The sequence below is a fragment of the Oreochromis aureus genome, linkage group 5 (assembly GCF_013358895.1).
Source record: "Oreochromis aureus strain Israel breed Guangdong linkage group 5, ZZ_aureus, whole genome shotgun sequence".
In the NCBI taxonomy this organism is placed as follows: domain Eukaryota; kingdom Metazoa; phylum Chordata; class Actinopteri; order Cichliformes; family Cichlidae; genus Oreochromis; species Oreochromis aureus.
In genome coordinates, this window is record NC_052946.1 from 33,432,666 (window position 1) to 33,447,536 (window position 14,871).

The 14,871-nt window shown below is 39.6% G+C and overlaps 1 protein-coding gene across 3 annotated transcripts in view; it reads right to left on the reverse strand.

Moving 5' to 3' along the window:
• slc12a5a (solute carrier family 12 member 5a) overlaps positions 1-14,871 on the reverse strand; it is a 186,314-nt gene that overhangs the window by 92,321 nt on the left and 79,122 nt on the right. Inside the window, exon 1 of one of the 3 annotated variants that reach the window (XM_031738567.2) lies at positions 12,878-13,083. The exons of the other annotated variants lie outside the window; for them this stretch is intronic. Coding sequence (XP_031594427.1) covers positions 12,878-12,932 — 55 coding nt within the window. The 5' untranslated portion in view covers positions 12,933-13,083. Of the gene's footprint in view, positions 1-12,877; positions 13,084-14,871 lie in introns of those variants that run through there. 3 annotated transcript variants of the gene reach the window in all.

Genomic DNA, 14,871 nt, shown 5'->3' on the forward strand with positions numbered 1-14,871 from the left:
TCAGATCTGAGGGCAAAGGCTTCACTTGACAGCTATTGAAAAAAAACATACAAAAGGTGAAGCATGAAACAGAAACAGAGCTTTCTGTTTCAAGTTTTCTAAGAATATATGGAGCTAGGTGAAAACCTTCCATTGATGGATCATGATCATTACAAGGCAAAATAAAAACAACATAAGGACTTCTAATTTAAGAAGCAGATAGCTTTCATGCCGCTTAGCAGGTGAGTCAAGATGCACTTCTGAACAAAAAAGTTTAAATGAATGAAAGTGTCACGTCCATCATGCAGCATTAAGAAAAGGCAGCTTCTTCTCCAATCTGTCTTGCAGAACAGACAACAATGACACTGAAATGCTGTCAACAGAGAGAAAGGATTTTCTTTTAGTTTTTGAATTAAAATAAGCTGCAAACTACAACCATTCTCACTGCATTCGTTGTTCATTTCATTTATACCAACTTCCATCAACAGCTGTATAATGTGCAGAGATGTTGACAAATTTTTAAGACTATCATAGACCCTTCATGTTGCACCTAAAAAACAAAGCCAAACTGAAGCACAATGAAAATTTGCATTTGAGAAAACAGAAAACCCCAACAATCATATGACCCCTTATGAGCAAGCGCTTTGGTCACAGTGGGAAGGAAAAACTCCCTTTAAACAGGAAGAAACCTTCGGCAGAACCAGGCTCAGGGAGGGGGCGGCCATCTCCGGTTGGGGGTGAGAGGAGGAAGACGAGACAAGACGAGTCAATAAAAGATCTTGTCAAGTACCGAAAAATGAAATTAAACTTCTGTAAATTGGCAATCCATGGAGACAGTACACCCTCTAATGCTGCTTGCTAAACATAAAACATCAAACACTGAGATTCCTCTGATTCTCTGAAATCCTCTTTATTTATGCTGCAGCACATACAACACCAATCTCACAGCTCTCCAGTTAAGTTCTTCCATTTTCTATGTGACAATAGCTAAATGGGTTCCTATTGAAGGCCAAGATGGGATGGGGGGCAAGTGGCACAACTTGGCCAAGTGACAGATGGTTTATTTCCATTTATTGAGGATGCTGATAGACTCTGTGGGCCGTGGCAAAATGGGAAATACTATTCATGTAGGCATATCAGCCCCACACACTCAGATGACTGACAGTTATCAACTAGAAAAAGACGGATAGATACAGGGAGAAACCATCTTCTTAGCTGAAGGTGAAACTATACCTAAATGGTATTAGAGTGGCTGCTGAGCGGAAATCTTTCTGTGAAAGTTACAATGGTGCAAATTATGTATGATATTTATAGATGTACACAGAATATATATGTGCAACCATAGACAGTTAATTGATGTTGATGGTACATAATGAGCTTGTTTTGTGTACATGTTTTAAAGAATTAGCTGTGGACCGCTTTTTTTTTTTTCCTGGTGGATCTTGGGGGCTGTCCTCCTTCTACAATGAATGGCTATTTTCGTAAACAGTTCCAGTGATAGCCCCACTATTGAAAATGTTCAAATTATAGTCTTGCTCTTTGTGTCCCAGTCATAATGGCCCTAATCCAGCCACATCCTCGTACATTGATCTGTCACTTCAAGCAATGGATGAAGAGGAAACCGGATAAAAACCAGTGCTTACTGTTAAAAATGTTCATTGCAGTTGCAAAAATCCAAATTTAGATTTCTTTTAGATTGGAATAAAGAAAATAGTGGTCTCACATGAAAATATAGGCCTCAAATCCCTTCATCAAAGTTCAAATTATGTAGAAAATAAAAACATAAAAATATAAAAACACAGGCAAGGCTGATGATAGAAGTGCTTCTGAGGCTCCCCGCTGTTCTCTGCATTTCATTATACTTCCACCCACATCCCCCTCCACCCTTCCCTATAACCTGCCAAACCATTTCCACTAAAAAACTTTAATATCGTCTAATGATGCTCTGGGCACCCTAATGCCCAGAAACTAACAGGCTAACAGGAAACCTGAAAAGACAGTATTACTAAAACTTCATCACCACTTGCGGCCATTTCACCATTAAAGTCAAAATTGCGACTGGACCACTAGGCTTTAATGTGGCTTTAATGTGGCCAGTCAAGCGAATGGGGAGATTTATAATAGGTGTCAGGCTTTATAAAACAGAGGGACCTGGATGTCATGATGTGGCAATGAATGAGAGGTCTGTGACATTTCAGCTATCAGTGGAAATATCCCTGTCAATTTTGATTAGTGATTAACAGGAAATAACTCAGAAAAGATAAACCACAGTTCTAATACACCTGTCACGTATAATAATATATAGTGTAGAGCCATTATAACCATTACAATTTTGCTACTATAGTGCGTATTTACTTTCCACACCTAGCAATCTATTCTGTATTGATTTTGCTCTGACAGGTTAATCATGTTGCTGTTTCACAGTAGTGTTCACGTCATCCATGTACAACTAGGTACAGAAAGTGTGAAATACAATCACTTTACATGCAGTTTAATATTAGAATATTGTTATATTACATTTTCAAAAAGCAAAAAACTTTAATGTGTGTAGGTATTTACTGAAATCAAAGTATTACAGACACATCGGCATCTATCCTTACACTTGTGATCATACCCTAACCTCTGACACCCCCTCTATCTTGTTAAGCGGTGTGGCTCCAGTTCCATGGTTTAAAATACTCCTACTATTGTTGGTGTCATGATCCTCAGTTTGGACCCAGGGTTATGGACTCTTTCTTGGTTATTACTCAAATTCAAAATTCTCTATAAAGCAGTTGGTTGAATTGTTGACATTTTCATCTTCATGCATTTCCTTAGTATTTTGAGTCTCTAGTTTCATTTGTATTTCTCTAGACTTTGCATCAGCCTGGAATTAAAGGTTAGCTTTACTCTCAATCTTTCTGTGATTCTGAATTTGTGTCCTAATTCTGCAAATCAGGACACTTGGCACATTTAGTACAATACCCACCAATTCAGTTCATTTCAATTTTATTTATATAGTGACAAATCACAAAAACAGTTGCTTCAAGGGCAGTTAAGCAGAGATAGTCCTGAGTTACATGCTGTCTTTACATTAACTTGCTAATTAATTACTTCATATTTGACCACAGTTCTTTTTAGCCATAGATTATATATGAGACAGACATAGCCAGCTTGACTATGCCCAACAATTAGTGAAGCCCACTTGTAAAGCCTCGTACTGAGATTATATTGCTCTGAAACTGGACATGAATAACAAACTGACCGAAAAATGAAAAAAAAATAAAACGAAAACTGTGCCCTCAAATGCTAATCTTAAGGTATTTCAACCTTATAAAGCACACCTGGATTTATTGCCCTCTTTGTGTTTCATGGTTAGCAATATTTCCAAAATGAATTTCAAGGTGTAAATATGAATTGAAACCAGTGCCTTAGGCCGTAAAAGCAGTCACACAGTAATGTATCAGAAGAGGCATTTAAAAAAAAAGTAGTTATCCAGATCTAGCCATTAGAAAGAATGCTTTAAGTTACTTCCACATTCTCTTCACTTTGCCATTTAGAGTCTATAGCTTCATTACTAAATCAACATACTGTATGGTTCTCAGCGATGATTAAAATCTACTTTCAATGAGTGAATCAATGAAGAGAAGAGGAAATTCAACAGAATTTGCTGTTTTTCCTTTTTTTTTATGTATTCCCTCTGCATTTGGGAGCTTCATTACTTGTTCACTACACTGGTTCAGTAATTAATCAGTGAAAAGCTTTCACATCATCTAAGCTTATCATTTGCATGATCAGAACCAGAATCTGTGCATTGAAGTTCTTATGCAAAGTATAATGCTGTCCATCTGCCTCATTAGAAGTCCCCATCCAGCCCAGACACTATGTGCTGCGTGTGTGTGTGTGCACAATAGAGTCCAGTGGCTGGCCAGAATGACCATCCTGGACATGAAGCAGCCTGAGAGCGATTGATCCCCCTCACAGCCCCTCCCCAACATCCTTCCCCTGCCCAATTACAAGTCTGTGTGTTTGATTTTCATCCAAGGAGTTTCTTGGTTCTGCAGAAACCTCCGCTGCTGGCCTTGCAGTTGCCTTGCAGTCCCTCTGCCCACTCATACCCACCAATAAATTAAGCTCCTTACTAGTTTAAAGATGCAGCAATTGCACAATACCATGCCACGTTATCGCGAATCCTCCCACACACACCAACACACACATATATGTATGTCCATCCTCACTTCATCTAACACTGTCATGATAATGAGCTTCTTTCTGCTCTTGGGTGACGTTAAAACCAGCCAATAAGAGAAAAAACATTGTGCACGTGTGTTTTACAGTCATAGTTTACACTCCCATACTAAACTCCACGTACACTCATGACAGTGGGCACATTTTTAAAGTTGGCTGGTGGTTACCTAGGCAATAAAAAGGGAGATGAAAGGATGAGAGATGAAGAGTGTGGCATGAAACAGCGGTAACATGTAAGCTTGAAAAGAGCAAAATATGCCTTCTATGAAAGATAAATAATTATACACCTGTAAAACTCATCATCTGAAATAATGCATTCTTTATCAATGTGACTTAAATTTATTTATATGTATAAACGGATGAGTGACTGTATGTGCTGTATTTTGTATGTCATGTTTAACCTCGGTGTAAAGGGCGCACATTTAGCAAATATTTGAATTATTTCCAGCAGGTCAGACGGTAACCATGGAAATCTACATTATCTACTTGGTTATTTTTCTCTCTCGAGCCAAAAGAAAACAGCTTGATAAAATGGGATGAAGCCAGGCTCCGACACATGCAGACACATACACACAGATGTAGTAACAGGGGTTCTTTAGCTTTTATTTGGTCTCAAGTGACAAAACGGAAGAATCTATGTAGTGAGTCAATGCTGCTGTGATTGCTGTCCTACCGGCACAGGAGGCTATCATGTTTCTGAGGTCGGTCTCAACTACACACTACCTCACACCCCACAAATAGTTATATGAGTGAGAGGAAATCAATATGTGACTTTTCATTATGGTTCCATCTCCTGGCACAGGTTGGTTCACACTAATGTCAGATAACGTGGAAATTGAGAGACTCATCAAGGACTTGGGTTTCTCAAATAACACGCCGGAGGAAAACAAGAATGTGTCACTCCCTCAGGGGTGTGGAGTGTGCACTGTCGGCTTTTGATTTACTTTATCTGCGGTGTGCAGATTCCCACACTGGTGCACCCGAACCAACCGGATTTCTTTTGTTGAGTAAACTACATGTACTGAAAAGAGTCTCAGATCTCTCTGACCATTAATAACAAATTCCTCCTGCAGACAAAGTGTTAAATCATCATTACAATTCATCATTACATTGCGGAAGTTTATGCAACATGTTAAAAAGACCAAAAAGAAGTGTTTTATTTAGCTGTATACCCTTTTCTTCCATCAATCACCTCTAATCCTTCTTTTTATTTCATACATTTTATAGCAGGTCCTTTGAAAATCTCAGAGTGAATCGGAACACTTTGCTTTAGCTGAACAGAGGAGTATTAATGGTGAAAAGCAGTTATTCAGCTCCATAAAACTGAATGCGTCAAATGCCTCTAAATATTATTTTTCAGTGAAATCAGTGACCTTAAATGAAAGCCTAAAACTAAACAGAATGCTAAAAGCATCTTCATGTTGCTTCATTGATTTTGGACTGACTGAAAGGGGAGGAAAACACATCACCGACATATTGAAAAAAAAAACTAAAAAACAAACACTGATCATAATAAACTTTTCAGGAAAGAAGATTTTCAATTAATTGTGGGTGATGGTGATGAAGAACAATTATAATTAAAACAGTTAAACCGTGATCGTGGAAGCTGTTTTAATTGAAGAACTACAGTTCTTCTTTGTATTTAAGGGAAGCTTAAGAAACTCCCAAAATGACTTGCCTAAAGCCTTGGTGATACAGGTCTGGAGACCAGTTGGCAAACATCAAGATTGCTGTAGGTTAAAGTGTGCTGTAAATGAGTATTTGCATTCAAATTAAAAGCTGTGCCTTACACGAAACAAAAACATTACAAAAGGTGAAAGATTTACTTTGATGGCAAACGTTTCCAGTTTGTGCTGCACATTTCACAGCTTCACTACCACCTAGAGAGTAGTGTTTGCAAAGTCTGGGTCTTAAAACAGGTGATTGCAGTAACCTGCCAAAGCAATCACAAGATGCAGAAACTGTATCCCTCTATGCAATCAGTTTAGTTCTAGTGACACAGCAACTACTTACCAACCAGACACAGAACACACACTTCTCCCTAGGCCTATGTGACTGGGGTCTAACACTCCAAAAAGATGTCTGCATTATAAAAAGACTACAATTTGTAACTAATAATGTGTGGTTAATACATAGATAGAACAAAAAGGTGGCTTATCAATAAAACTATTGCTCTTGAGTGTTTCAAAATGTCTTAATGTTTAGGGACACTGTGTTCTACTTTAGAAATTGTATTTGCAATTATTTATTCCTGCTTCACTTTATTCTTACATATCTGAGTTTTCCAGTAACATCCAATCTAGTTCATTTTAATGAAACTGATGAGAGAGGAAATAACAGTTCCTGTGTTCAACTTCGATTAGCTTATTCTGGCATGAGTCATCCCTTTCCTTCATGTACAGTGACCTCCTATTCCCCCCCATAAAACCGGCCATCTATTTCTCTCCGGGACCATTCATCCATTTGAAATCTTTTACCTCAGTGTCCGCTGGAGCCTGTAATTTCCCATCGCTGTTTTTGTTGCTGAACAGGGATTTGTGCTGATGAAATGTAATATTACAATTACATTCATTCAGTGGAATAACTCTACCTAATGAATGTATTTATGTCATCAGCTACCTTTATTCAAGAGGAGAATCACTTGTGGTGAAGTCTTAAATATGCACGTGTGTGTGCTCATGAGTCCACCATGTGCACACACTTCTCTGAGCTTTTCACCAGAATGATATGAGTCAACAACAAGCTTTGAGGAAGCAGAACCATTCACTACTGATTGCATCCTGGTTTTTAATTGACAAACCAAATGAATGAATATCTATGTCTGGACACCCACTGCTGATGGTAACCACACTCTAATTAGCAAGAAAGCCTATTCAGTTTTACATAAGCTATTGTGTATCCATGTTTCATTAAGACCTAATTAGGTGATAGACTACGTGATTACGATCCATCTTTTGACTTTAGGTGTCATTTGTACCATGGTGGTTGGCACACAGAGGGAAAAAATGATGATTAATTAGCATGGGTATAAACAGAGAACAACTATAAGAAATATATAAATTGGTTAAAAGTATTTTTGTATAATTTTAAAAGTTTCTCCTTCTTAAAGACACTCAAGTGTCTAATGAGGGGTACGGCATACATCGCTTCCCTCCAATGTTATTAACTTGTTGACATGGCAATTAAGTACTGAACCTGACCAATCGAATACTATACTGCAAGCTAGCAGGACTATGTGTCTGTTTACTCATGTGGAGATAACACACTTAAGCACTAAGCTACTGAAAATGTATTTTTATTTGCAGCCAGAGAGCCACCTTTACAAGTAACAAGTGCCTGTGGTTCTGTATTAGCCAGCAGTCTCTCTCACTTACAGTGCATTTCTGCTTCCTCTTACTCTCCATTCACAGTAGACAAGTCGCAGAGTGGGTAGACAGAGAATAATGACGTTGAGCATGCACAACAACTGCTTCCCTAGGAGAGGGCCCCGGGGAGCGTTTTGCAGTATTATGCAGTCAGCCATAACTAAAACATCATTACAACCCCATTCACAGCCTGGACCAAGAGTACAGACTGGTGCAGAGAGGAGATGGATGGAGTTAATGACTATTTTTCATTATCAAATAATCTACTGGTTATCCTCTCAATCACTCTGGATCACTTTATGCAAAATGTCAAAACATAGTTTAAAAAAAGAAAAACAACTTTGTTATGAAATTCTAACAGCCAACAACAGTCACATCACATCACATCCACTAAGGGAAAGAAGAAATTCCTTCGAACTGAGAAGACTGAACAGACAGCAGGTGGCATTTTTTGCTTAAAAACTACTTGATTAACTAATTAACTAATCAATTAGTTCACTAAATTCTGCAGTTGTCAGTACAGAAATGGATGAATAGATGAAACTGCAGATGGAGTAACATACACAACACCCTGAAATTCAGTTTAGTTCTAGATTATCCATATTATGGATATTACAGCAGGGCAGAAGAAGAAGGGCTGAGTCTGATTTCAAAAACCAGTCAATATCCACTCCTGTGGTAAAATGACACCTACTTTAAAATGTCCAATTTTACAACAGAAATAATCATGTTTTTTTAGGAGGACACTGACCAAAATGCCATATTTGCGACTTTAAAAAAGTAGAACATAAAACTAGTGGTTGATATCGCAATGGCTGCATCTTTTCTCAGATATCTTCAGTGCTTATTAAAAAACGCTGTTAGGTTACTGTTAATGCAAGCCTAGTATTTCCTAATGCGAGCTCAACTTTTACAGGCTACTGCTGAGCTGAAATTTATTCAAACCGATGAACATCATGAAATCAGTTGCATTCATTTCTTTCTTTATTTAAAAATATGCATTTGTTCAGTTGCAGTAATAACAGACCCACTGTAGTTGTGTTACATAAGATTTTTCACTTAAAAAAAAAAAAACAATCTTATGTAACAACTACAAATATTTATTGCAATGTTTGTGTCTCCTCTTGCTTTTGTGATTATTACTGTCTAAACACAATAGTTTTACATTACATTAGCTTTTGTTTCAAATCTATTCTAATTTAAAGGAATAATTGATATTGAGTATTTTAGCGTTGAAGCGATCTTGTTAATATAACTTTTGACAAGTTTTTTTCAAATTTGTCTAAATAAGTGTGGAAAAGACAGCATCGCCTATCAGCTGTGTGCTGCCCTGCTGAGACTGGGAAGACCTCATGAGCAATATTCTATTATGCACACATAACAAAAACAATCACTCTTTAAACCACAGGAAATACAATGAATTGACATGTTAATGAGCAACTGGAATGCATAAATAATAATAAAACAAAAAAACAAAGACAGAAATAAGCATTTGGTGAAGTAGAAGTACATCATGTTCACTTGCTAACAAGAAATCAGGCATGCAAACACTAAAAGCTTTTCTTAATAGCGCACCTTAACAATGAGTGCTCTGACATTCTGAGCAAACGTTTATACTATAGCTTATCACTGTTATGATGACAGAAGCTTTACAACATTTGGTAGATGGATATTTGTCACACTGTTTTAAATATGTTAAACCACTCATTTCAACTCATTTCAATGTGAGCTACAAAAGAAAAGAAAAAAAAAAACACTCACAGCATAATTTCTACACCTGCCAGAAGGGAAATGAACATTTTTTCAACCCCCTCCACCTGCAATGCATCTCTTTGCGTCACTACATCTTCCAGACAGTGACAGTTTCCCCTCTTGTGCTTCAAAAGTAAGGCATGCTCTGCCATTAAACCATTTCTGTGCTGCAAATGGATTACTAAAACTTCACCTCCCCTTCAACTCTTGATTGCATTCCATCCTCTTCCACCTCTCCACTGCTCCAAAGAGAGAAAGCTGCAGATAATTAACAATGTGGTGGGAGAGAAGCATGACAACTTATGAATAAGTAAACGTGCTTGTGATTCAACATGCATCAATTTCTTTTAGTTTACTTTTAGTTTCGGCTAACCTTCTGTAAATTCCTTTCATCCTTGATGTTTATAAGGTTTGTGATGAAATAATACACCCCTACAAACACAAACAGCTCTGCCCTGGTGCTGTATGCAACTCTGCTAGGCTGTAACCCAGCTATGTAATAAAGGCTTTAAATCAGCACCTTGGACAGTACTACACAGCCCTGAGAGAAGGAGGGAGAGCAGCTTTCATCACCGAGGGACAGCGGTCAGCGACAGCCTCTGACATTCCTACTGTAATGGGGCAAAAAGGCCCCGATATCAAGAACTGTCCTGCATAGCACTGATGACTAAACAGAGTTATTCAGGTTGTTCAACAGCTAGCTTAGCAGGGCTATGATTCAGATGAAAAGGATGGAGAGGTGTGTGTGTGTGCGTGTGTGTGTGTGAATGAGGCCCTATCCTGAGAGATGCTGCCTACAGCAAAGTGACAAAAAGGTAGAGATAGGGGTGACTGACAGGCAGAAACAGAGATGTGCTGAGACTAAGTGATGGGAGACACTTATCCAACTCTGCATGGGTCTCCAAATTATATCTCTCTCTCTTGCTCATAAAGTTTTTACAGGGCTCCATGTAGTCCTGTGAAAAATCTAAGTACATCTCATGATTCAATAGCTTGTAGAACCACATTTAGAAGGAATAACTTGAAGTAATCATTTTCTGTATGACTTTGTGACTCTCCCACGTCACTGTGAAGGAATTTTGGCCTAATCCTCTTTACAACATTGACTAAGTTCATTGAGATTTGTGGACCTTCAGTTAGGCACAGCTCTGCTGAGGTTCTGCCCCAGCATTTTATTCATGTTGAGATCTGGACTTTGGCTGGGAATTACAACACCTTGATTATGCTTTTTTTTTTTGAGTAATTCTGATTTGTTGGTGCTCTTGGGATCAGTGCCCTCTTACATGATCCACATATGATCAGACAGATCAAATTCAAAACAGGTATACATAGTTCATGGTTATCTCAGTGACTGCAAGCTGCCCAAGTTCTGTGGCTGCAAAACAAGCCCAAATCATCACCCCTTAACCACCGTGCTTGACAGTTGTTATGAGGGGATTGGTCCTATAAGCTGGATTTGGTTTTTGCCAGATTTGCCACTGTCCATTATGGCTAAAATGTTCCACTTTGAGCTTTGTCTGTGCAAATAACAGTTCCTTGTGGTTCTGATGGAAAGAACATGGCTATGCTGCCATGTTCTGTTTTAGAGAGAAGAGACTCTCCTTGCAACTCTTCCAAACATCCATGCTTGTTCAGTCTTTGAGATGTAGCCTTTAGATAATTTGCTGTTTCTGTGAGCATTATAGAGTCTGACCTTGTGGGGAATTTACTGGGACATCCACTCCTGGTCTGGAGTATTAAGGTGTGTGTAAACGCAATGACACAAACTCCCAATACCTCTGCTTTTATAGAGATAGTTACACTTGGTGATGATCATTTGATTAGCAGCAGTTGCCTGCTACTTATCCTCCTGGATGCAGGACTTTCTGCACTCTTTTATCCTTTTAAAAGACTGCAAAGAGTCCTGTGAAAACTACTGTTTTGACTGTGCATTTTCTAGTATTTTATCTATGTATGGCTAGAGAGTTGATGAGCAACGACACACTCACTCCATTAGCATGTTCTCAACATGAACATTAACACAAGCATGCACACACAGATATCTAATTCTGACAGTAAATTCAACAGTGCTTTAAGCTTTAAGTACACGGTAGCAGTATTCTCAAGTAATCATATGCTGCTAACTATTATGCATGTGCTGTTATGTGGTTTCACATCATGCTTGGTAACCTGCCCTTGATGGTTTCAATTTGTCACACATAAAAATGGGGTCATGCTTCAAACTGGCCACTAACCTCTTACAACTGCTGCCCATGTCTCTTAGCGCAACACTGTAATCCCCCCCCACAAAAAAAAGAAAAAAAAAAACACAAGATGCCCGCATTAAGTTAAATATTCATGTTCCCAGCACTGGTCTATTTTTATCATTAAGCCCTCACAGGTAGGAGAAGAAGCATAGTGACTGTTCTCTCATCCGCAACCTGTCTCTCCAGTGCATCCCTTAGAGCCCAGGACTGACAACAACAGGGAGATTTGTGCATAATGCAGAATGAGAGAGATGAAAGAGTGAGGACAGAGCTGAGACAAATATAGAGAGCAAAAGGGGAAAAAGAGGGCAGCAAAGGAAAAAGCCGAGGCTTGAGAGAGAGATGTGTGCAGAGCTACAATAATCTGTAATATTTCGCAGACAGAAAGGAGGAGTGCTGTTGGTTTGCAGGTTTTACACAGGCAACAGCAGAATTATCCTCACTTTGAGTAATGAAAAATAAACTGAGGTTACCCGGGACTTAAACTGAATGCATGATTTAATACTCTTCTGAAAGGTGCAACGCTTGTCACGGGCACTTAGAAGAACAGGTTTATTTTTCGCCAGGGCCCGAGAAGCTACGCACTCTCTGGTGAACAGAGCACTCACCACACAGCTCAATGCACAAACCAGCAACCTACAGGTTCTCTCTTGAAAGCCTGCAGAGACTGAGGACCCGGCTGAGCCATGGGGATTTGATGGAAGGTTGATTTTGACAGCTGGGGGTGATGGGATTAGCAGCAATGGTGGCTTGGTATCAGTAATTGTGTATGTGTGTGTGCGTGTGTGTGTGTGTGTGTGTGTGTCTGTGTGTGCACCGCCTGTCTAAAGAGGTGCCATATGTGATGGGAATATTTATGTTGCCATGAAGAATGGATGAACGATTGGACGGCTGCAACACAAAATGCTAGGTACTGTTCGTCCATGTGTGTATGCTTATTTGTGCGGGGGTTTGTGTGAATATTAGTAAAAAAAAAAAAAAAATGTGTGCATGTGCTGGACAAAGCTGTAATACACACCATCATTGTACGGAGTGAACCCATTACTATTCCTGTCACAACAGCCTTGCAGTAAGAGCAGCAGTAGAAGAGGCATCCAGGCCGTCCACCGTACGATGTTGTAACGCACCTTGCATGTGCATGTTGTGTGATCTGCAAAGTATTTGCTGTGCATATATTTATTCTCCAACTGCGTGGTTGCGTGGGCAGATGTACATTATATGCATGCCTTGCATTGTCATGTGAATGCCCCCATTTACACGTATCTGCTCATGGGTTTGTGTCACAGCATGACACATCCCATCACTCACCCTGGCTTTGCGCTCCCCCGTCCCCCTCCTCTGTGTCGGTCAGATTGTTAAGCATCCTGGCTCCTCTACGGTGCTCTTCTGCTGCGGAGCGATGTCACCGATCAAGCTATCGGCAGCTCTCCCCGCGCTCCACGCACTGTGATACAGCCACAGAAATTGCAGGGAAGCAGCGTGGAAAATCTGCAAGCCAGGTCCTCTTCACTCCTCTTCGCTCCTTGCTGCCCGTAGGATGCACGAAGAGAGAAAGGAGAAGAGAGAGAAGGATTTTTTTCCTTTGTAGATCCTCCTCTTGACGTCTCTTCTCCGCTGCCTTGTAAGCGTGACTCTCTCGCTCTCTCTCTGTTGCTCCCTCTCTCTCTTTCTCTCAAGAGGAGGAGGAGGGAAGAGGGAAGCTGCAGGAGTTTGGTGGATGATGGAACGCCTCAGAGCTGCACGCTTGTTCTCCCTCCTTCCTTTCCTTCTCTCTCTCTCTCTTTTTCCTGCCTTTGTCACTTCTGATGTCAGTCTCACCCTCTCTTAAAATACTGACTATTCCCTGCTCAGATGATGTTGCTCAGTCATTTTAGCCGCCAAACTGGTTGCATACTAAAGCAGTAGTATGATTTCTTCCATATCCATTTCCCCCCTTGCCTCTCTTTTCACATCACACCCATGAGACAGAGAGATAGTAGCCTTGTTTTCTGTCCACATAAGAGTATTACGCATTGGATTCTCCTACTTTCAGCTTTGTAATAAGCCGCCACACTCTCTCACTACTTCAATGTCACATGCAAATAGATGCTCCGTTTCCTACAAGGGATGAACAAGCTCTATCAAATCATCTGTGTGCAGTTATGCTATGCACAGAGGGTAATTTTCGCTGAAGCACATGCATAGTTTCAGCAACTTTTTGGGTTTTATATGTGCATAAGAGCATACACATTCCTCCCTATCTGCTCTGCACAAACGCAGCTAAAAAGGGCATTTTTCCTTTTAGATTTTTTTCTTTTATTGCTCTCAGTGGAGAGATGCTTGGTTCCAGCTGAGAGAACCTGCATGTTGTATGGTGGCTGCAGAGCACTGAAGCCTCACTGTCAATTAAACCAGTCTCATTTTGATCCATGCAGATTTATTTTGATCTGGTACACGCTGTACTTTGAGCAGAAATGTGTGCAGTAGGAAGACACACTGTGTGTGTGTGTGTGTGTGTGTGTGTGTGTGTGTGTGTGTGTGTGTGTGTGTGTGTGCATGTGTTTCTTTGTGTGTTCCAGTGGTTGTGATTCTACACTAGAGATATGAAAGCAATTAATCTTGGTTTTAGTCATAGTAGCGCTGATGCACAGAATAGATTTCAACAAAAAGGGAAGGAGAAAAAAATACAACTGCATGCTCAGCTTCAATGAATAAATTTATTACCAATGTCTAGAACAAAACTGGTATTGTCAAGGTACAATTACCTTGACAAAGAAGCAATACCTTGAAGCTTGACAATAAATTGCATCACCGAGTTCTGTGTACAGATACATTTCTGTCTTTGATCATTACTACATCATACCCAGGAGTTTGTAACAACAGGAGACCTTCACAAAATTAAATTATAATACCAATGGAAGAAAAGCCTTTACAGAAACCTTCAGGTGTTTCAGGTGTGTCCTCAATGACTTGCTCATCTCTACTTCATTTATACTCAAACAGATTTATGAAGTAATTGCTCAAAGGATGTGGTCCATGTGCATGAAATTATTATTTTCACTGATTTTTCAAGTGAATGACGAGGCATAGGTTTTCTAGGTTTTTTAAAGGGAGTGGAAGTAACTCATGGATTATTAATGACAGGGGCATTTTTTAATGTACTAATGATACTTTGCCAATGTGGGTACATGACATGACATGAACACTGATCCCACTGCATCCACAATCCAGGTAAAGAACTCAAGTTCATGCATGTCTGCTATATGGAAATGTATTGTGGGACTATACTCCTGTAGACATCCAAATATCCTGTCCTGCAACAC